Source organism: Astyanax mexicanus, chromosome 5 (assembly GCF_023375975.1).
Source record: "Astyanax mexicanus isolate ESR-SI-001 chromosome 5, AstMex3_surface, whole genome shotgun sequence".
NCBI classification, from domain to species: Eukaryota; Metazoa; Chordata; class Actinopteri; order Characiformes; family Acestrorhamphidae; genus Astyanax; species Astyanax mexicanus.
This window is the reverse complement of record NC_064412.1, coordinates 11,194,356-11,218,024: the sequence shown is the minus strand read 5'-3', so window position 1 is coordinate 11,218,024 and position 23,669 is coordinate 11,194,356. Positions and strand designations below refer to the sequence as shown.

General features: G+C 36.5%; 2 protein-coding genes across 2 annotated transcripts in view; one reads left to right on the top strand and one right to left on the bottom strand.

Moving 5' to 3' along the window:
* grm4 (glutamate receptor, metabotropic 4) overlaps nucleotides 1-23,669 on the top strand; it is a 357,400-nt gene that overhangs the window by 24,536 nt on the left and 309,195 nt on the right. The window lies entirely within an intron of this gene.
* Nucleotides 1,246-23,669, bottom strand: part of si:ch211-286o17.1 (hematopoietic progenitor cell antigen CD34) — a 43,249-nt gene continuing 20,825 nt past the window's right edge. The window contains exons 2-8 of the mRNA XM_007253362.4: nucleotides 18,692-18,799; nucleotides 18,027-18,229; nucleotides 16,448-16,528; nucleotides 10,715-10,835; nucleotides 9,469-9,521; nucleotides 8,263-8,412; nucleotides 1,246-4,160 (exon numbers count right to left, since the gene is read on the bottom strand). Of these exons, the coding sequence (XP_007253424.3) occupies nucleotides 3,981-4,160; nucleotides 8,263-8,412; nucleotides 9,469-9,521; nucleotides 10,715-10,835; nucleotides 16,448-16,528; nucleotides 18,027-18,229; nucleotides 18,692-18,799 (896 nt within the window). The 3' untranslated portion in view covers nucleotides 1,246-3,980. The remainder of the gene's footprint in view (nucleotides 4,161-8,262; nucleotides 8,413-9,468; nucleotides 9,522-10,714; nucleotides 10,836-16,447; nucleotides 16,529-18,026; nucleotides 18,230-18,691; nucleotides 18,800-23,669) is intronic.

The window sequence follows — 23,669 nt, the reverse complement described above, 5'->3', positions numbered from 1 at the left end:
GTTAAAAATATTTGTCTACTGGCACAAAGGAAGTTACATCACAAGGACATTTTCTGCCCACATGGCAAGACCAAGAGTAAGAGCTCTAACAATTTAAGTTTTTTTTTTTTTCCAAATATGTTTGTCCAAGTTGTGTGTGTCACTCAACCCTGTTACTCATATTGTAAGACTTATAATGAGTAGAGTCAAATATTTCTTTATATACTTATATATCCATGTTTGTCCTTGATCTTGTATACATAGCTAAATTTTACAGTTATCATCTGTTCCTGGGGTAAACCACCACTTAGCCTAGATTTGCAACCCTGTTACTCTGACCAGCATAACTGACCAGTTATGCTTAGGGCCTCCAAAACCTTAGCAGCGGCCCTGCGTGTAAATATATTGTAAGTTGTATATCTTATTCCTGACAATCAGCATGTCTACATTATTCTTATTGAGAACTTCTAGCTTCCTGGCTAATACACATCACTGCTTTCTCTTGTACTGTACTTTTTCACAATATAAGACACACTTAAAAACCTTTAATTTTTTTAATTGTCTTATGTATGATATTGATTTGTGTGATATGTATATATTACCAGTAAAGTCGTAAGGAGCAGTAGAGCCTCTCCATTCTTTCAGCCTGTAGCCTGCTGCTAACCCCGACTATCAATGCTGGAGCAGTATTAGTATTACCTGCTAACCATTCTAAGAGCTAGCTTTTTTCTGTTCAGAGGCAAGTATGGGTGGATTGTAGCCTGCACGCATACTGTGTTAAAACAAGCTACGTGGGACAATCCGCTAGTTGATAGTGCCCTGGCTTAACGGAACACTCAGGGTTCCTCAGTGTAGCACTGTCGGGCAGCATTAGCCGCTAACCGTGGCTAGCACTAGCGTTTAGCTGCTAGTGATAATATTGCTGCACCCAGCTATAATGGAAATCTGAAACTCTAAGCTTACTGTAAATAAACTGAAGCACTTTACTTAACCAAATAAAAAAAAGTTTTTAGAGTGATTTATTATACTATTTTGTTCTCTTCCCTCTCAGAAACAGTACTACTTTCAATTTAAAAGAAAAAGAAAACTTATAGACTGCTGCATTAAAAGTTTAAAAGTTGATGTTACCCAAACTCCTCTTACCATTTTATCTGCTGAAATGATAATGTCTTGTGAGTGTTTGTGTGTGTGTGTGTTGATCTGCTGGAGCTGCTATAGAAAGGTAATGTACTAATGATAGAAGAATGCATTCACATACACACGCAATCATGAGAACCTCCTGATAAATCTCATTTTTTTGACAAAATTGAGCTGTTATGCACAATACACAAAACAAGATCCATTACACATTATAAGCCATATAAAGAGGAAAATACAAAAATAGATTATGTAAAAAAAAAAAAAAAAAAAAAAGAAGAAGATAATTACCTACTTAATTGCTTGCTTCCAAAATCTGCTTTTATAATAGCCCTGTTTGGTGTAATGCAGTCTTTTACTTGGCAAGCAAACAGTACTCTAAAAGCAAGTAAACATTAAAAAATGACATCATACAGTTCAACTTCGGAAAGCTTAAGCATCTACTACTAAAATAATCATCTAATGTTAACAGACGTTAAAGTTTTAGCATATGTAAATAGGAGAGCTGGGTTAGCATTAACAGTAACAGTGAATTGGCTGATCCCTTACTCCACAATCGTCTCACTTATACCAGCAGAAAAAAGCTTTTAGTGAGATACTTACAGCTTTGTATTCACTTAGAGATTGCTACATCAAATTTACCAGTGTTAAATTAACACTAATTAAACAAATAAGAATTTAGCCAAGTCTTGGTCTGCACAGCATTTTGAATGGAGATTTTCTGTTGAATAATAAAACAATATATAGTCTACAGCTAGGCTTAATCCCTGTCTGGGGAAACTGCCTCGTTGTATTAATTTAACATTGGCAAATTAGCTGTGTAGCCTAAATTAACAACTAGAAGTCTTCCTAAAAATGTGTCCTTTTGCTTTATAAGTCCTTCCGTTTTGATAAATCCTTTTTTCTCTTAACCTTCTGTCTTTGATTCTACAGTTGATTGTTCTTCAGAGTTCATTTTGATATTACTTTTTGTGGTCTGATCCAATGTTCAAACATTTAATGCTAAAAGGTGAATCTTATGAGCTCAGTTTTTCAGTCAGTCCTTAAGTCTTGTTAGCTGCTATTAAAATGCATCCTAAATAAATCTGGTTATGAATGATTGGCAAAACAGACATTTACATCTCCTGTCTCCACTTGTGATTGGATTCCTCACATAATTTCAGTTGAAAGCGGGGCCGGTTCCAGTACCGTATTTTTCACACTATAAGGTGCATCGGATTATAAGGCGCACTATCAATGAATGTCTACTATCTGTTTTTTTATTTTATTATTATTTTTTTTTTAACGTAACACTCACCCGATTATAAAGTGCATTATGCGACACTAGTAAGGAACAGGGATGAAGCCATGTTTTCCTTCTAATTCAGTAAGTCTCGCCGCTGGGTGGTGAGACCTGTACAGCTAAGCTAAGCTAGGCTAAGCTAAGTAAACAAAACTGTAATAAAAAGACTTCTTTCCTGAAAACTGTTTATTTGGGTGAGCAAAGCACTTCTGTTTATTTGTAGTAAGCTTAGATTTCCAGATTTTCACTTATATTAGCCAGCGGTTCGTCCCACGTAGCTTGTTTTAACACTGTAAATGCGCAGGTACAGTCTGATAAAACTCAACTCTGAATGGTGAAAGAGCTAGCGCTTAGCGTGTTTAGCGGGTAATGCTTAATGCTGCTCCAGTCTCCAGTGCTGGAGAGCTAAACTGAAACTCCTTTATAACGCTGCACTTCAGCAGAGTGGCTTTACTGCTCCCTACAACCTGACTAGTAAAATTCATACATAAGGCAATACACTGGTGATTTTTGGAAAAAATCAAAGCATTATAAGGGCGCCTGATAGTGTGAAAAATATGGTAAGCATCTCATGCTTTTCTTTGCACTTTGAGTCCTTAACTTAAATGAGGATAAGGCGACTAGTTTTCACCTGCACTGTGTATTGACTTGAAAATGGTGTATACAGCTAACTTGCGCAGATGGTGGATGATGTGGTCTTGCCCATTATTACGTATATGTTCTGGCAGTGGCAGTGATGCTGCTAATGTGGGCGAATGTGGGTTTTGCTGTTCACACAGAACTTGGGACCAGATCACCCAGGATGCATGATGGTACAGTTTGTACAGCGGTCTATGTTTTCCTTGAATTCCAAATTCTATATTTTCCAGGACAAAGCTTAATTCCCGTCTGGAAAACTGACCCTTCTTTTAATACATTCAAAATAATTACATTGTGACATACCTTTTAAAATATGTACTTCTAAAGAATGTTCGTATTACAATGTGATTACCTTCACCTGCATTATGAGATTTTATAACCCCTAAGGAATCTCTCTTTTTATTAATACATGTCACAGCTTGGCTGACCATCCTGTATCTATTGATCTGCAGCATCTCCTCCTTCAGGAAGTGAGAAAGTATTAAAGCATTGGTATTTAATTCAGGAATGCTCTTCAAGCTACGAATAAATGTTGCAACAAATCTACATCTATTTTAAGAGTGGTAAAAGTAGAAAGTTTAAGAAAATATGAATGAAATTTGTCCAGTAGATTTGTGTGTTTCAGCTCTGCTAACGTTGGCAGCATGTCAAGCTGAGCCTTTCTTCTTCGGCTTCGACATCGGCTGGTTTAACCTGTGTCAGGCATCTTCACAGTACAAGTTGAGTCTTCATTAACACTGTTTTCTGCATCACGTCCACTGTATAGTTTACACGTTCAATATTGACATCATGATCTTCATTATGGTCTTCATTATTGATTGATCTTCACCATGATCATCCGCTATGGCTGGTTAGGTTGCGTAAGTTGAGGAGATTGGAAACTTTCCATGATTTCTCACATTCTTCAACAGCAGGTTTCAGGCTGATGGACCTACTGGTAGTTTTACATCTGACTGTCAGCCACTTGTGTTTGGGGAGCGGAGTGGCCGTTGGTGGGTGGTGGTGATTCTGGAGACTCGCCGTTACTGGTGGGCTTGTCTAGAGGTTCCTGAGGTGGGAGTGGAGCTACAGATAGGAGAGTGTTGCCCTGGTTCTGCTCATCCACCTGGTACATTTCTTCAGCCTGGAAGGACAGGAGAAACATCAGCAATGAATCAGCTTTTCCGTTTTACAAAACCACTCATATTTGATTTGTGATTGACTGTTTCACTCAGTTCATTCTAACTCTCTAACTCTATCTCTAAAAGTCAGAGTTAATTGTAGCTCCTATTTTATACTTTAATCAATCAATCAATCAACCTTTATTTTCACTCGGGGGGGAAAAAACATTGAGGGTGACCTTCATTTACAATGTTGCTGAGCCTTTATAACAGCAAAGGGATTGAACATATTTAATAATAATTTCGAGATTTCTCATTACTCATTTTAAATCAACATTTAAAAAAATATATATGTAAAACAGAAAATTCTAAAATACCAATATATTTTTTTTTAATATAGTAAATATACTTACTATACATATATAGCTGAAGTCATATTTCTACAAATTTTGTTTAAATCATTGATTCATTTATTTTATTATATATTTTATGGTTTTAATTATTATTATTATTATTATTAATTTTTTGTACCTTTTATATTAGCCATTTTAATTGTTATTTTTTATTGTAGTATTTTCTTTTCTTTTCTTTTATTATTGTTTTTAATTTATTTATTTTAATATTTAATAGCTAAAACCTTTCACAATTCAAGCTTATGTTATTTTACCTTTTATTTTATTAGCCCTTTTTGCAGACATTATCATTTTATCTTAATTGTCAATTACTTAATTTTATGTAATAAAGTTAATAGTTGTAATTGTCTTGTTTATTTTATTTGTCTTCACCTGTTTATATGTACAGCACTTTGAGATGTATTTTAATGCATACAAAATTGCTATTATTATTATTATTATTATTATTTTCTGATGATAATTTTTTTTATTTATTGAACTTTTTTTAATAAGTTTGCTATTAAAATGTTTTTGTTTCAGGTAAATAACAATCCTAATTTTTTATATATAGTGAGTGTACAATTTGTTTTTCTCATGATATTTTCAACAACATTTAAATGACTATAATATTGTTGGCAATGCATTTGGTGCATAATCTACCAGTTGACTGTGAAGGACTGTGATGTTGCTAACTGATATGTTATCCCAAATGGTTGCTGTAGTGTTGCTAAGATGTTACTAACTGGTTGTTATGGTGTTGCTAGGTAGCTATGGTAATGAGGTTTTATATGTATTTAAGCCCCTTTGACATGGCTCAAATTTTGATGTCTAGATGACGAGGAAAATACAACCACAATTGTATTTACTGTATGTGTTATTTATAAGCTTATGTAGAGATAGATTTAAGTAATTTAGAGACAAATGAAGGCTTTTATCTAACTATTTAGATAAATTAATCAAAGACTTTTTAAGGATTTGCAGATACCAAAAAAGTCCAAAATTGCCTTGATATGTGTTGCCAAGTATGTGTAAACTTCTATAGCCGTAATTGTGTAACCACTTAAAACATGGCTGAGCAGATCAGACTGATTTATGACTGTGGTTCTGATGAGGTTTTACATAAGTAGGCTGATAATCTCGTAAGAGTGCGCTCTGAAATGGAGCTGTGACGGTGGTGCGCTCTGAGTAAGCTAAAGTATATTGTAATTTCATTTGATGTTCTCACCACTGTGCAGAGGCAGTGAAATAAACGAGTGAATCACCTTTCAGTCAGAGTAGGTGTTGTGAGCCTTGCCTCATGAAGCTGGCAGGTCTGTGGACCAGTAAAGGGTTTCTATGGGTTGTGTGGTTAGTGACTCAGCAATAAGCTCTCCGTTTGTTAGATTACTGTTCTAACCGAGCAACCCAGAAGAACGCCACATCACAGGGGAAGCGGCATGGGCACGCCTTCGCTCTTACAGCAGAGAGAGTTCCACAGCTGCACCACAGATAGAATCGGCCCTCGCGTACTGTTGTCAATTAGCCTGATTACAGTAGATACCCCCACCCAGGCCCCGCTTGGGTGGAGATCAGATTCATAATATGTGATTCAACTGTTACTGTGTTTCCTACTATAAACAAAACAACATGAACTCTTTTTGACATGTTTCGAGTAGAAGGCCTGTGGCTTACAAGTCAAATTTGATAAATTTTTGTGTGATTTTATTCGAAATACAGGAAACCCAGACATGGAAACAGGAACAAGTGATTGCACAGGCCCTAAATCTGTCTTGGAGGATGTGTTAATGATAACATAGACAGGAAACAACAGTGTCTCTTACGGCAGTGCTGTAGTGTTTCATTCAGATAATTTATATAAAGTTTTACCATGTGACCAGCTTGCAATAAAACTGTCCATGTCCAGGTTATGTAATCGCTTTCCACCAAAGATAAACACACATTCCTCAAAATGGGTGCCATAAAATGTTGGAACTGTAGATGGCATTGCAATCTTATAATAATCTTATAATAAAGCTTCTCCATACATGTCTCAACATTCCCTTAAGCTTTAAGTAGGTTCAGTAACAGTATGTGCTGAAAGAATGAGGTCAGCTGACTACCTGAACATACTGAATATAGACCAGGTTATTCCATCAATGGATTTTTGGATTTTTCTTTCCTGATGGCACGGGCAGAATCCAAGATGAAAATGCCGGGACTCATGGGGCATTGTGAAAGCAATTGAATAGTGAAAGAGTGATTCAGGGAGCATGAGATCATCATTTTCACACATGGATTGAGAGAGTTCACCACAGAGTCCAGACCTTAACCCCATTGAGAATCTTTGGGATGTGCTGGATGGAGAAGAGCTGTTTTGTGCAGAGGTCAGACTCTACCATCATCAATGCTGCTGCAAGATCTTGGTGAAAAATGTATGCAAAACTGAATTAAAATAAATCTTGTGACATTGCAGAAGCTTATTGAAACAACACCACAGCGAATGCATCCTGCAATCAAAGCGGTTTAATGAAATATTGGAGTGTGTGACCTTTTTGTTTTTTGTGCGGAATGTTTTTGGACAGGCAGTGTGTGTATATTTACAGCTCTGGAATAAATTAAGAAAATTTAGAAAAGATTGAGGGACTACTTCAGTTTCTGTTTCCAGGATTTTATTAGGTATATTTTTTAGGTATATGTTTGAATATATGTTTGAGTAAAATTAATGTTTTATTTTATAAAACATTTTTATATTTTATAAAACAACTACTAATTAAAAAAAAAATAGACATTTTCTTAATTTTATATTTTCTTAAATTTATGTTTTCCTAATTTTACAAGTGTAAACATTGTCAAGTTCTGAACTATAATTTTGATTTAAATATAAAATTTAAATATTTAGCAATAGAGTGGTTCTTTAAAGCTATTGCTCTCTTTCTCTGCTGCCTCCTTTTTAAAAGTAGATTATACAGTATGTGGGCCTGTTTCTAAAAACACCTCAGTGTTCTTTCTGAAAATCATGTTTGCTGTCCTTACATGTCCTTATCTCATTTTCCGACAACACGTCACAGTTATCATGTTTTTAAAGGAGAAATTCTTTCCTGTTTAATAAGTACATGAGAAAACATCCAGTTTTAACAGCTTTCTCATGAGATTTCTCACTTAATCATTTTGGAGACGGGTTGCTTTGTTGGAGTTAGCTGAACCTGCTAAACTCCAACTATGGCTGGCCTGTGTTTTGTCCCTATCTGTTTCCGAAAGCATCATCAACATGAGTGAAGGAAAAAAAATGACTTCAGATTTAATGTTCAGATTTCTTTGTTGGTATTCCCTAATATTTATCTCCTTTTTGCTATAATCTGTTGTCCTTTTTCTTTTGTTGTTTACAAATAGTGTTGTTTGATTTAATTATTATTATTATTATTTATTTCTTATTTTTATTTTGCCTTTTTTTTAACTCTCCCTCACCTTTTTTTCCTATAACATTTATTATATCTCTATTTCTTCTTTTTTTTTCTTCTCACAATGCCCAGAGTACCTGAAACTCTATATAAACACTAATAAATAATAAAGCTAAATTGGTCCTCCGAAGAGGGGGGGTGGTGGCTCACATAAGTGAGCTGTATATGGTATTACCATTACACCACACTGCACTCCACATATAGCCCAGATTTTCTACTAGTGTTATAATTCCTATGAATCAGGTGTGTGTTTTGTGATTTATGTTTTATGTGCAACTGTTGTTTTGAGACCCTACCAGGCGTACTCCTTTGGTCTGTGTGCGATGGGTTTTCAGGACGTATGCAGCAATTAGTAGAGCGGCCAACAGCAGGCCGGCCAGCAGGACAGAGATCAGGACAGTTCGAGAGTGCTTCACCAAGACAGGCACGGCCTCCACTACCCCGACCTGCATACAGACACAAACACACACACACAGTCAGACACAGGCCAGAACAGGACTTAAAGATTTTACCAAAAAGTTTCTATCTGATGGAGAAAGTTCTTTGAAGTAATGAGCCTCTACTCCTGCAGAAAACTTCCAACTAGAACATTTACGGTTTGTAGAGGAACTCAACGTTAGGACAAGGTGTCTCACACTGACTGTGCTGAGCTCGTGGAAAAGGCTTGAACTGTCTGTGCTTTTTGCTCTGGCTGGTGGTGTTTTTTTTTTTAGCAGGGATGAGACTTTTAAGACTCTAGGTGTTAGCTTTTCTATGGCACTTGTTGTAAATGAATCGCTCTGTCATCATTTTCTCAGTAAAAACAGCCTATCAGGAAGGGTCTCTGAGCTAGCTGAGCATTTCCTTTTGATAAGGATGCTAAATATAGTATGTCAATGGGTAATGGTATAAAACCACAGATCATGAGATGGAGTAGAGTACATTACTGATTTGACATCATCGTAATGTGAATATGCACAATAACCACATCAATACTCAAGCAATGTCGACTTATATACGATTATATCTGCCTTATCTAATTAATTTTATGTCAATCTTGTATACATCCTGGTGTCATGATATGCTGGATCATTGACTTTTGTGCAGAAATCTGATTCCTGTAACAAAATATCCTGTAACAAAATATTTTTCATATTGTATAGCCCTAGTGTAGAGACATTATACACTTATAATATTCAAACTGCTATTTACTGGTTAGAATCTTTACTTTGTAAATTTGGCAAAGTTAAATCTCATCATGCATTTTCTACAGTGTGGGGAAACTTAGTTTTGTTTAAAAATACATATTATGATTCATAAACCTATGACCCATAGTCTATCATAGTTTCATCATAGCTCAGGGAACCAGAGACCAATTACTTATTTGCAGTATTCTGGACAGCCTGAATCATGTAGTATGAATGTAAGATTGCGATCTAACTTTTTATTACATCAATCTGGTGCCTGAAGTCAGACTCTTCCTGTCCTACTGCACAAAACAGTAGTTTGTGTGGTTACTTTACCTTATCTTTGATATTGTCGTTGTTGAACTTGTCAGTCATTCCTTTGGCGTCAGCTGTTTAAGAAGAAAAAAGGATTTGTTTAGTTCTTCTAAACACAGTTCAGCAAAAATCATCAAGAAACTTAAAAAAATATATATATATATAATATTGTGATATAAAACATGTACTTGAAATAAAACTAAAGCTGTCATGCAAAAATGTGTGTCTCCACAACAGAAACTTTACAGGAGAAGGCAAATATCATTCTTAATTTTTCGTAGAAGTTAATGTTAAAAATCACTTTAGGGACATTTTTATTGGTCCAATAATCATTCAAGTTTGATGCAGTTAAAGAAAATACAAAGAGTATGTCAAAGTATGGAGACACAAGGATTTTGCCCAACAGTTATGTCTATACATACATACTATATGGACAATTGTTTGGGAAACCTTCACATTACAGCCTCTGGAGATTAAAAGCTTTTCAATTCTAAATCCAATGGCATTATGTATGGAGTCTATCCTTCTTTTTGCAGCTCTAACCACAGGTTTAGAACTCTGAGTTTTGGTGGGTTCTTGTGTGACCTCCTGGATGAGTTGCCCATGCCCTTTTGGAGTAATTTTGGAAGGCCGATTACTCCTGGGAAGGTTCAGCAATGTTTCATTTCTCCATTTGTGAATAATAGCTCTCACTGTGGTCCGTTGAAGTCCAAAAGCTTTAGAAATATTTTATTTATCTCATCTGTTTTTGAATTTCCGCAGATCGGGCATAATGTGTTGCTTTTTAAGATATTTTATCTGCTTCATGTTGTCAGACAGGTTCTATTTAAGTGATTTCTTGATTTTACAGGTCTGGCAGAAATCAGGCCTGGTTGTGGTTAGGAATTGAACTCAGCTTTCCAAAAATTGTGATTAATCACAGTTTTAATTTTGGTTTGGATAGTTTTTTTCCCTTAATAAATGAAATATTCATATAAAAGTGCTTTTTATATTTACTCATGTTCTATTTGTCTGATATTAAAGTTTGTTTGACAATCTGAAATATATAAGTATGACATAAATGCGAAAACAAAAGAAATCTGTAAGAGGGCACATACTTTTTCATGCCACTGTATATGCATACAGATACTGTGTATATACGTGCAATTCTGTGTGTATTTGTGTGCATCTGTATGTATCTGTGTGTGATAGTCAAATAAGGTTCATGATGCAGTGATGAGTTATGCTTTGCTTTTGTCTGCCAGACGCGCAGAATGAGCTGTCAAACCTTGGATGCATTGTCCGGATATGATCATCACGTCGGTGTGGTCTTGCTGGTAGATCTCCAGTTTGCTGTCGTCTCCACAAAGATGTTCTAGAATGCTCTGAATCTTCACTCTGTTTTCCTCCTGAGAGACCACAAGCAGACACATTTACAAACAACATGAACAAAACCCTGCATCTCTAGAAGATTACTTTATAGGAGTAGGACAATAAAAGTGTCCTTAAAGTTTAACATAAGTCAGTTTAACTACATTTAACTAGCAGAAAAGCAGCTGGTGTTTTTTTTTTCTATTTCTTTACGGAATAAAATAACACCGTAGGCTATGTGGTTTTGATATGACAATGATGGCATGAAACATGAGTTCACCACACATGGCTATTCAAGCTGTTTGAGCCATTTGAAGGATGACATTACAGGAATGCCCTGAAGGTTTCTCATTCTTTCACTCTTTCTCTCTCTCTCTCTCTATCTTGGTAGGCATGTGGTGAAATGTGAAGCCTGTACATTAATGCCGCCTCTGCCACGAAATGACCCCCCCCCCCCAACCTCCATCCCTAACTTCAGATATTTGCCCCCCTGATAACAGGTGTCTCCTTTATAGAGGTCAGGATCAGAAAGCACATTGAAGCACATGTACAGCATATGTTAAGTTCTTTATGTTTTTGGCACCGTGTTCAGCACTAGGGATTGATATGTTGATTTTTTAAATATTAAAGTGTTGCCTGTAGAGACACTGAACTGCATCTACCCTAAAGACTAAGTGTTTTCATTGATGTGGAAATGAGGACAGGCCTAGACGACTGCACAGACTCCGAGAGGGCTCGTGTACCAGCATAACTCGCTCCGGAAATAAAGCTATCGATGAAATCCCTTGTAAGAAGTAGGTTGCTGGGATTGTTTGAGTTGGGATTTGGCTCTGCACAGAGGACCAGCTATCACAGCCACCAACTTCATGAGCTTAATGTTCACAATCTAATCAGTGCAGTACTCGCTCAGCTAAAGCGAGATGCAGCTGTCCTGGTGCCAGCGTCACAAGTCCAGGGGCGTGTGGCACATACTTCCCCCTCGGTAGCTCACTCAAGAGATGTTTTTAACTAACACTCGCAAACACGCACACAAGCACACAGCTGCCTTTGTGGAGAGGCCTATTTGTGGAACTTGGCAAAATTCCTGCTTCTGAAGTTGTTTGCTAGGACAGTACTGCTGCTGCTGCTTCTTTGTTCTACTTTTTTTTGTTGTTCATCCACTACATCCTCAGTGCGTTTCTCAATGACACGGGTCACATACACAATTTCACTCCCTTTTTAAACTAGAATTATTTAACTTCTCTGCATTGCGGCATAAGAGGTGGTAGAGTGTGCAATTTGATGATATTTTATCGTTTTGAGATTCATTTTCTATGAATAAACTAATGAAATAGTCAGTTTGCTTTTTTTTTTAAAGCATATTAAGGATATAATCTCTGCCAAAAGAACACTGGCCCAACTGTATTGTGCCAATAGTTGTATTACAGAGAAAAAAAAAACAGAGCAAATAATATGGTTAAAGCGCAAAAAAGCAAATGTTTCAAGTTTTATTAATGGAAATTGACGTCTAAATTTGCACATTACAATATACAGGGGTTGGACAACGAAACTGAAACACCTGGTTTTAGACCACAATAATTTATTGTCCTGACGGACAGTTCTGGTGGAAACAGGAGAGTTGAGGTGAACATTGAATTCTGCGTGATTTGATCAGCCGTGGTTTTATGTTTTTTTGGATACAATCCGGCTTAGCACCCGAACATCCCTTTCAGACAGCTTCCTCTTACAGCGTCCACAGTTAATCCTGTTGGATGTGGTTGGTCCTTCTTGGTGGTATGCTGACATTACCCTGGATACCGTGGCTCTTGATACATCCCAAAGACTATCTTGGTCACAGATGCGCCAGCAAGACGTGCACCAACAATTTGTCCTCTTTTGAACTCTGCTATGTCACCCATAATGTTGTGTGCATTGCAATATTTTGAGCAAAACTGTGCTCTTACCCTGCTAATTGAACCTTCACACTCTTCTTTGCTCTTACTGGTGCAATGTGCAATTAATGAAGATTAGCCACCAGGCTGCTCAAATTTAGCCATAAAACCTCCCACACTAAAATGACAGCTGTTTCAGTTTCATTGTCCAACCCCTGTATATTATCAGTGTGTGTGTGCTACAGGTTTTCACCACTTACTGTTAAGATGGCCGTTGTTAAGACTTGCATCTAATTGGAGGCAAAGTGAATATTTATGGTGATTCTCTCCACCAGAGTTTCAACCAGAATATGTAAGTTGTCTCTCAAATGTACCTGATTCTGTGGAAGCATAATAGTTTATTGGTTTGTTCTATGTTTGTCATAGAGTTAGAGTCATAGAGCTACAATCAAATACTGCAAGTACTTAAAAGTTGGTCTAAGTGAGGTAACAAGTTTGTAAGTTTTGGTTTGTTTTCACACATGGGAAAAAGTGGATCAAAAAGCATCAAACCTTCCTGGAATTGGAGCAAGAACACAAATACAGTAAGAAGGTCCTGTGTACCAGACTAGCATGTATTACAGTGCAATTCAGCTTGTAGCAGTGGGAGACATTCATCAAGTAGAGTACACCTGACGCATCATTTACACTGCTCTGTCATGTCCGCACACTGCAATAAATCCTGTTCATTTCCAGTGGGGAAGCGTTGGATCCATCAGACGCAGCTGTGTGGTGCATCACGGGTCTGGTGCGTCCGGTCCAGTGGATAAAGTGCGCCAAAAAGTTAGAGCAGAGGCAAACTTTATGCACATTAATCTGTCCAAAGTGATGTTCCTATCCAATCAGAAGAGAGCAGATGTTTGCCTGATGCATATCCCCAGGATCTCTCCTCTGTATGTGTATTTGTTTTATTATCTGAGTGTCTAGGCCTTGTTCAAATATTTGATATAAAACTCTAAATGTCTAAATAAGCTCTTAAATCCTCTGCAGTTGTGATGTTTGTTATGAAGCTCCATCCAAAATGTGATCAAAATTTGCTTTTAATATGTGCTTTTTATATATTTTTTTTTATAGTGGGTAATCAGTTAATGTGTTTGTGCATCAAAACATTGTAGAAAAGGTAATTAAACCCATTTCAGTTTCACACCGGAAAATCTACTTTCATACTATCCCTCATGGGTTTGTTTACTCTGTGGTGGGGTTTTATCAATGGCTAATCGCACATTAGAGAAAAGAGTGGTAATGGCAGAAAACACAGAGGTGTTAAAACACGCTGGATATCTTTGTTTTTTTACGAGTGAATAAAACTGTTCCAGAGCTGCTGTGTCTATAAACTGTAAACCAGGCGGTGTGCTGCATGAATTTGAAGTTAGGAAAACCTAAACTACTCAAAGTTGCCTTTGATTGTTTTACAATACAAATAAGTGCCATTGTGTAATGGATGTTTTATTCCTGCCTTTATTGATTTCTGATATATTTTTGTGATAAGTGCAGAATGAACTGTTATTATAACTGTTACAGATTAAAAAATATATAACATGCTAAATGGCAATTAAGTAAATGATATAAATTTTAAACAGCTGTTGGTTCAGTTTTAGAGTTTACTGTAAAGTTACTGTGAAGTAAAGTAATGAAAAAAACATTGGCCGGCTGTTACTAAAGCCATATCCAGATGGGATTAGTTTCTCAGGGGGACAACTGTGAAAAATATTTCACACTTCTACCTAGTAATAAAACTCTCGCATCTAGACTACAATTGAACTAATGAGTTTTTAGGCTTTCTTATTGACATGACATCATGTTCAGTAGCTCCTCCATTTCCACTCGCTGTTGTTTTTACGTGGATCGCCGTGGAAACGCACGACCAAAGTGTAATTACAGTGCGAAAAAAACAGCAGGTAATTCAGCCTGTAATTTTATTAAAGAATGTCTAAGAAAAACACATACATGGTCGTTCTAGACAGAAATAAAATCGCAGAGGACCCCCTATAAATAAGAACATTTCCCCAGAACCCCCTGAGAAACTAATTCTGTCTAATCCTAAAAACTGTGTGTTTTTATACAGCTACCAGCTACCAGTCTCACTTTATTACCAGTATTGTTCAACATCAGTAACATGTCAGCAATGCTAGTGACTGGGCTCATTTAACGCTGCTATGGTGACTGTGTGGCCAAGCTAACCAATAGGCAGATCCCTCAGACTTAAAGCCCTCCCAATGAACGGTTTAGTACTGCAGCACCAAGCACAGTTAGTTAGCCATACTGAAAAACATATCATGCCCAGCCCATTGTTTGTTAGCAATGTGGCCTGAATTATTTGCATGTGAAAAAGCCACCAGAAAAGTGCACTTTTGTGTATTTTGGTAAGTTAGAATTACTTACCTGGAAATAATAAGATCGTATAAGAATAAGAATAAGAATATTCAAGATAAACCAAATGTTATACTGTTATAACTGTATTATATATTTTCTGACGTAAAATCCACTTATCAGTAGAGAAGGTGTGTAGATTATAGATTTTTTTTTTAAAGAATTACAGTTTTGGTTACCTAGGTGCCCCCAGCTGCAAGATTTGCAGAATTAGAAGTGTCCCCTATTACCGTCCACCTTATTATCTGTTTAAAGTACCCTACATTAACTGGAGAATATATACATATGTTTTTTTTTTATTAAAAAAATAACTTCTCTTTACATGAGATTGGTGGCTGATATTGTGTGTAATAATGCATATTTTTCAAATCGCTGGTTTTATTTGTGTGGACTGCATCCATACACTGATTACATCCGAAAAACATGGCGACACCCTTGTTCACTTCGATGTAGGCATCCTTAGTAGTGCCGCTCGATGCACCTTTTAACTACTGGTGCACCTTATGTATGAAAATAGACCCATTCTCTGATATTGTGCCTTATAGTCAAATGTGCATAATAGCCTGCTTTCTTTATAGAAGATAATTGAGATAATATAAGGGGTAAAAGAGATAAAAGAGATTATATAAGGGTTTAGAGTTGTTTGTGTAATACTTTTACATGTATTACTTAAACACATCTGGGTTCTTTTATAAATGCGATGAATAATTCAAATGGTCTTCCTTACCTTTCCACTACCAATCTACCAATCAAAGTTCTGAATGCAGCTCTACTAAGAAGCTTACCAGATTTTGGATAAAACAGAATAAACTGTGACTTTAATTGTAAGAGAGATGGGGTAAGTTATGATAAATTAAAACTCCCTTCAAATGCCTTTTATAGAGCATTCTTTTTCATATTTTATATTCTTTCTTTCTTGATTCTTTGCACAGTTAATCTATAATCTCTGTGACAGCAATTACCAAGTATGGATTTTCCACAGATGATATTTCTGGAGGAGGTGGCACACAGTGTACTAGTGAATGCTTCTGTAAAGTCAGTTCTGGAATGCAGACGTGTGTGTGTGTGTATCTGTGTGTGTGTGTGTTTGTCCACATTTTATTTTTGCAGGTTTTTCTACGTGCAGCCTCCTCAGAAGACATGCTCCTCACTGAAAGGCACAGGTGGCTATGTGAATGCAAGCTAGTGAAGACCACTTAGCAAAGTTTTCATTTCTGACTGGGAAATGCTGACTGCTATATTTTACGTTTATGAGCAACATTTATAAATGGTTCCTTCACTTCCTCCTAAAACCAGTCAGTTTATGTTCTACTGGGAGATGCGTGAAGGATGTCTCTTTAGGTTTGGTGCTGGATCTGAGTGTTACTCACACAGCTGGAAGACGTCTTCAGCTTCAGACTCACAGCCTCTTTTCCTCTCACTGCAGCCTCGTCCACACACACCACCGGACCCTGTGGACAATCAAGCCTTACTCGAATGTTTTTCCATCATATTTACACACAAAAAAATTAAAAACATCTTAAAAATGTATATAGTACAAGTATATAGAACAAAAAGAAATTTCAATCGATGTCGGAGCAGGTATATACAGCTCTGGAAAAAAATAAGAGATCACTTCAGTTTCTGAATCAGCTTAATCAAATTAACATTGTTGTTTTATTCTATAAACTACAGACAACATTTCTTTCGAATTCCAAATAAAAACATTATCATTCAAAGCATCTATTTGCAGAAAATGAAAAATGGCTGAAATATCAAAAAAGATGCAGAACTTTCAGACCTCAAATAATGCAAAGAAAACAAGTTCACATTCATAAAGTTTTAAGAGTTTAGAAATCAATACTTGGTGGAATAACCCTGGTTTTTAATCACAGTTTTCATGCATCTTGGCATGTTCTCCTCCACCAGTTTTACACACTGCTTTTGGATAACTTTATGCCTTTACTCCTGGTGCACAAATTCAAGCAGTTCAGCTTGGTTTGATGCCTGTGATCATCCATCTTCCTATTGATTAAATTCCAGAAGTTTTCAAATTGGCAAAAAATAAAAGAAACTCATCAATTAGATGATAGAGATATTTTGTTATATATTGTATTATACAGTCAGTAATCCAAAGTGCCAATAAATTATTAATTTCCTTTGTGTAAAATATGAACAAAATAAGGGATATTGTGCAGGCCTAATAATATTGGGGAAATTAAAACATTTTCTTAACAATTTACACGGCCAATTACCCGACTCATTAGGACTCCCCCTATCACTAGTGATGCCCCAACACCAGGAGGGTGAAGACTAGCACATAACTCCTCCGACAAATATGAAGTCAGCCAATGCCTCTTTTCATGCTGCTGCTGATGCAGCATTGCTGAGTAGCATCACAGCACACTCGAAGGAAAGCACAGCGACTCGGTTACGATAGATCAGCTCACAGATGACTTGTGCTGATCAACATCACCCTTTGGAGTGATGAGGGGAAAGAGTGCCATCTACCCATCCAGAGAGAGAGCAAATCCAATTGTGCAATCTCAGGGCTCCGGTAGCCGATGGCAAGCTACATGAACAGGATTCAAACCGGCAATCTCCTGATCATAGTGGCAGTGCTTTAGAGCGCTGGACCCCTCAAAACACCCGAGATACAATGTTTTAGCATGACCGCAACAACAATAGTTACAGTATATTCCATTAACTTGTGAAGAAATGCAAGAAGAGTTAAAAGAATACAAATGTATCTAAATTGCATTACAAAGTGATTTCATATAATTGAAAAGACTGTCATCATTCATTCTTCTTATTTTTCATTGTAAAAATTCTTTACAATTCTAGTAAAAAGCTCTTAAATGCAAACCTATATCAGTAGTGAAGTAATAAAAAATAAAATACTTGTTGAAATAGTGCCTGTTCAGAGGTTTGCTATGTAACTGTTTTGTAAATGTGTGACTGTTCTCTCACCGTATGTGTTATGCTAGGTTCAGCAATAGGCTGGTTGGTGGTGATGTGCTGAGGGGTTTGGGTGTCCTGCTGTCCCTCAGGCTCTGCCACTGTGGTGGATTCGCTGCTCAGGGTTGTCCAGTTCTGCTCAGTCTCAGGGTTTTTAGTGGTTTGTCTTAAGAACCCCTCTGGTAGTGTGGGGAAAACCACAACCTGGGTTTGTTCTGCAAAAAAAAGATGGTAAATTTGTCCTTTAGGATTTTTTATATGTAATTTTATTTCTAATTTTCTCACAGCTTAACTAGACCAATTGTCCAACCCATTCAGCTGCTAGTCAGCTGTATATCCCCCATTACAGGTGATGCCACAACCCAAGCAGCAAAGAAACTCAGTTTCAATACATCAGCTCACAGATGCCTTGTGCTGATCAACATCACCCTAGCAGTGATGTGGGGAAAGAGTGGCATCTACCCACCCAGAGAGAGAGCAAGGCCAACTGGGCTTGCTCTCTCAGGGCTCTGGCAGCTGATGGCAAGCTGCATGACTGGGATTCAAACCACCGACCTCCCAATCATAGTGGCAGTGCTTTAGACCACTGGACCACTTGGTGCCCCCTGCCTTTAAGGCTTTTTGCTTCTAGTGTAAGTACTGTATATGCTGCCACTTTTAATAAGCTGTGATGTTACCTTCGCTATCATGGACATCATCTCCACGAACTGGTGCATTCTGTTCTGGCATTCTTGATTTCACTAATAGCACATCCGGTGTAGTGGTGTTTTCTTGGCAGCCGACTCCTGATGAGAAAAAGATTGAATAAATAGAGTAAATCATTTTATTTATTTTAAGTGTTCACAATTTAACATTGAAAAAACATTTGTTCTAAAATAGTTCCACAACTTTTAGACACAGTTTATTTAGATGGGTGCAGTCTTTGCTTAGCTTTTGCTTTTGAAAAGAAAAAAAAAAAACTCTGAACAAAAAAATTCATGTAGTCATGCTTACTGCAATTACAGGCATTTTTATTAGTATTAGTACCACTTAATTGACAAGCCTTTTATTGCTCTGTCACAACTTTTTTTAAGGTGCAATGCTGCCATTAAGTTCTTAATAAGTGAATGTTTTCAATGAAGTGGTAAAATATCTCAATACTAACTAATATGTGTGCTTTTTATTGTGTTCTATTATGTTCTATTGTCAATAAAATATTGGGAGCCAAACAATTGTCAGAATCTACAGAATCTATACAGCCAATCCATGACAAAAAAGACAATTCAGGTCTAGAGTGATCCCACTCATCCCCTTTATCATTTCAGTTCCTCCCATCAGGCAGGAGACTAAAGGTTCCACTAGCTAAGATGAATGGGTACAAAAAGTCATTTGTTCCATCTTCTGTGGCTATTCTGAATAAGGATGCAATACACAATTTAACCACATAATTCATAATCTGTATGTATTTGCGTCTTTTGTATTTATTCATGTATTTATTTATTTACTGTGTTCATGTAATTTCATGTATTTGTCTGCCAGATTGACAAAGACAATTTTCCATTCAATGTCAATCTAATAGACAAAGTTTTATCTTATCTTATCTTATGGGTCCATAGATGTGCATATAATTTATATATATATATATATATATATATATATATATATATATATATATATATATATATATATATATATATATTTATGTACATTTATTTAACTGTATCCCAACTTATACATAGTTTTAAACAAATCCTCATTCAAGTATATCAAAACCTTATCCACAGGAACACAATAGCATATTAAAAGTTTGGTAGAACAGAAAAGCAAATACACTCTATTCCAGTTTTATTTATACTCTGGTTGGAAGTTGCACATTTAAACATTTCCCCCTGTTTCCAATTCCATTGGTGTGCTGATTAACAGTCCCTTCCTGAGATGAACTTGCTGTGTTCTAGTAGGAGCCCACTGAAATATACAGTGCAGTGGTACTCTAAAACAAGAATGCGTTATTTAGTTATTTAAGGTTGATTGTAGGGAATACATCGACTTCCTGTCTGCACACTAAGAGCACTGCAAAATATGGACTCTCAGACACATATATTGTGGCTCTGGCAATCAAATAAGGGCTCCATTGTTTGCACCACTTGAGAGCCCTGAAAACGTCCTCGTTAAAGGTCTCCCTCCAGAAAGGCCACTAATTATACACAGATAGCTGCATAAGTGTTTTGCAAGAAAATGTACTCACTCAATGTGTTCACTCAGCAACCAGAGGTGGATAGAATAACCTAAAGCAGTGGTCACATAGTGTTACCACAAGTAGAAATAAAAATAGCTACCAAAAAAGAATAGAAACAGCAGGTCAAGAATCTAAAGTAAAGTACTGAGCTCCCTACAGAACTGCAGAGAACCGTAGAGCCTCTTCGTATTTCCAGAATATATCAGTATTGAAACTGAGGCTTGTTAGACTCTTTCCTTCTGCTCTTGGGATTTCTTTGACTAAAATAAAATACTAAAGCAGCTGCTGTACTGAACCAGCTTAACAGAACAGAAATATCAAACCCAAGAAGGAATTACTTAGGAAGGAATACCTGATCCAAGTGGAGCTAAGAAGGAACAAGTATTACCATTTTATATAATTATATTTCTATTTTTTCTTCCCATTTTCTTCCCAATTTAAACAGCCAATTATTCAACCCACTTATTAGGACTCCCTCTATCACTAGTGATGCCCCAACACTAAGAGGTACTACTAAAGACTAGTACATGCCTCCTCCGATACGAAGTTTCAAAAGGGCACTTTGGTTGATAAAGGGCAGAGTTGCTTTAGCACCACCTGATGTCTATGTCTGCACGCCTCTGGTAGTGGAGGATGTTGTGAGTGTTCAGCTAAATTTTCAAGCCACAAAGAGGTTGACGGTACCCAGTTTTCTGCACATAATTTATAATAAAATTATAATATTCTATACTGGCTTTTGTTAGCTTTATTAAAAATATATAATATAAAGTAATATAAAATATGAGCCACAAAGTAATGAATCTACCGAAAAATAAATACATTTTATGAATGACCTTGAGGAAACAGGCCTCTGGAATGATCAGCATTCAGCATGCTGTAAGAGAAGCAAGATCCATATTAGTCGACATCACTTTTATTAGCGGTTCTTACGTTTTGTTATTCAGGGGCCGATTTTTGGAACTTTGAAGAGCGTTAGAATGAGGCGACGTGCCTTTAAAACAAAGTACTTATCATTCTAAGCTGTAAGTTTTTCATTGTTCGCCACAGGCTCAGAGCAATTTGAATGATCAAACAGTGTTGTATTGAGTCAAGCTCTCCTGAGGTTTTCTATGGTTTTATCATCCCATTAACTCTGCAGAGTGGGGATGCATTCTAAGAGCAAGGGAGACAATATGTACATTTCTGCAGAGTGTTTTATCAGCCGTGATGTAGGTCAGCATGCTAATATTGCTGTAAACTTCTGTGGAATTTTGTAAGTGATATAAAAAGTACTTAACAGTAAAAAGCCTACATTAAATTCAATGCTTTAAATGTACGACTTTCTATTAAGGTTCAGAGATATGTTGTCTGTACTGGCAGTCTGTTTCTCTAATGGTAAACATTAAAATTTTTTGGTTTCAGGTTAAAGTAGAAAGCAGCAAACCAGGTTAATTAAGCATTTAAGTATACATTGTATCACACCGCAATAAATATGGCATAAATAATGGTCTGTGCTTTGCTTTTTCTTGCTGACTGGCTTTTAGCGTTTCTAACCAGCTTTTCCTCCTTTAAAAGCACACTAAACTATCTCAGTTTTTCCCAAACTGGATTACTAGCTATTTTTTTCTTACCATGTAAGACTTGAAAAATTAATTCTTAGGGATATGAGAGGAGGCAAAGCCAACCAAACGATCCAGAATGCAGCAGCACATCTGGTCTTCAACCAGCCAAAACGGGCACGTGTCACCCCGCTGCTCATTAAGCTCCATTGGCTACCAGTTGATGCTCGCATCAAATTCAAAGCTCTTACAATCGCCTACAAGGTGATGACAGAACAGCTCCTTCCTACCTGCACTGATCACTCCTGAAGGCTTACGCTACCTCCCGGCCGCTGCGCTCCTCCAATGAACGTCACCTCACTTTACCAAACAAACATTCACACAAAGCAATCCAGACTGTTCTCATACAGAGTTCCCCAATGGTGGAACAAACTACCTTCTACTACCAGATCAGGAGAATCTCTCACTATCTTTAATAAACTCCTCAAGACAGAGCTCTTCAAAGAGCACTTACTCTCCTAACACCTCTAACATACTAACTACTCTAACCTCATTTCCTTCTTCCCCTCCTTCACTCCTCCCACTACGTCCTTTTGACCTCCTTTAGGCCCTGTCTAAAGATGTTTTTACCTTTAACTTCTATTACTTTTGTACTTCACTATTGTAAGTCGCTTTGGACAAAAGCGTCTGCCAAATGTAATGTAATGTAACCAGACTACAATCTCCAAAGTTTGCTAACAGTTACAGTGTTTTGTTACAGTGTTAAAAACAGTTTGTAATGCAGTTTGCTGTAATGCTTTCACAAGCCCTCCATAAATGAAAAATCAGTGTTTCATTCTGAGGTGAATTTGCAGTTGTAAAATAGCATCTGGACATTTCTCATAACAACCCAAGTCACATATTTACAAACTATACAACAAAGAACTTACAATACCTTAAAAAATAACTCAATAAATGCATTTTTGTCACCTTAATTGCAAATGTATATAATCTAATACTGTACATCTAAGCTCTGATATCAATATCATACTCAAATGTTTCAGTTAGGACTAAGTGTATTAGCAAGAACATTGGCAATATTATACATAACATAATAGAGAGGTTGCAATACAAGGCAAATGTTGTTTAAATAAAAAATTAGGAAAAAAAATAAACTGTATCACTTGTAAAATCTGTTTTTTATCCAATTAGAACAGTAGGATCTACAACAGAGTAAAACAGTGGTCCGAGTCTCAACACTAAATGAAGCATTGTCTGACACCAATCTTTACATCTAAACTCACACTCCTATTTTCAGCAATCATAATGTCCAGCATTAAATCATATTTAATTTAATTCCATTCGATCATCGATTTATTTAAATTGTTGAACTTTTACCCCACCTAGACAACACACTACGCTGACACTTTTAAGGACAACAACACTGACTCTTTGTCTGCACTGAGACACTTTATCATTTTACTGCCCTTTTTTCACACTTATTTAAGCTGCTATAGCTAAACTTGCACTCTGGTCTTTATGTTGCTGCTATTTTCCTACTCCCATTATATTTAGTGTATTTATCTTGGTATTTATCTTTATATATTTTATTCTATTTTATTTTATTCTAGGTTATCGTTATATTTATCTTATTTTATCAATCAATCAACTGGAACGTGAGAATGCAATTTCATTCCGTCTCATGTACCACATGGGATGTGAATGACAGTATAGTTTCCTTGAATCATTGAATCCTTGAACTAGATTGATGTGGCAGTTTTGTGTTGTGTATTTTCATGAATACTGCATCAACTGCCACCAAAACAATTGCAATGGATAAAACATATTCAATTTAATAATTAAATATATAAATTATATATATATATATATATATATATATATATCCCCCATATTTGTATAAGT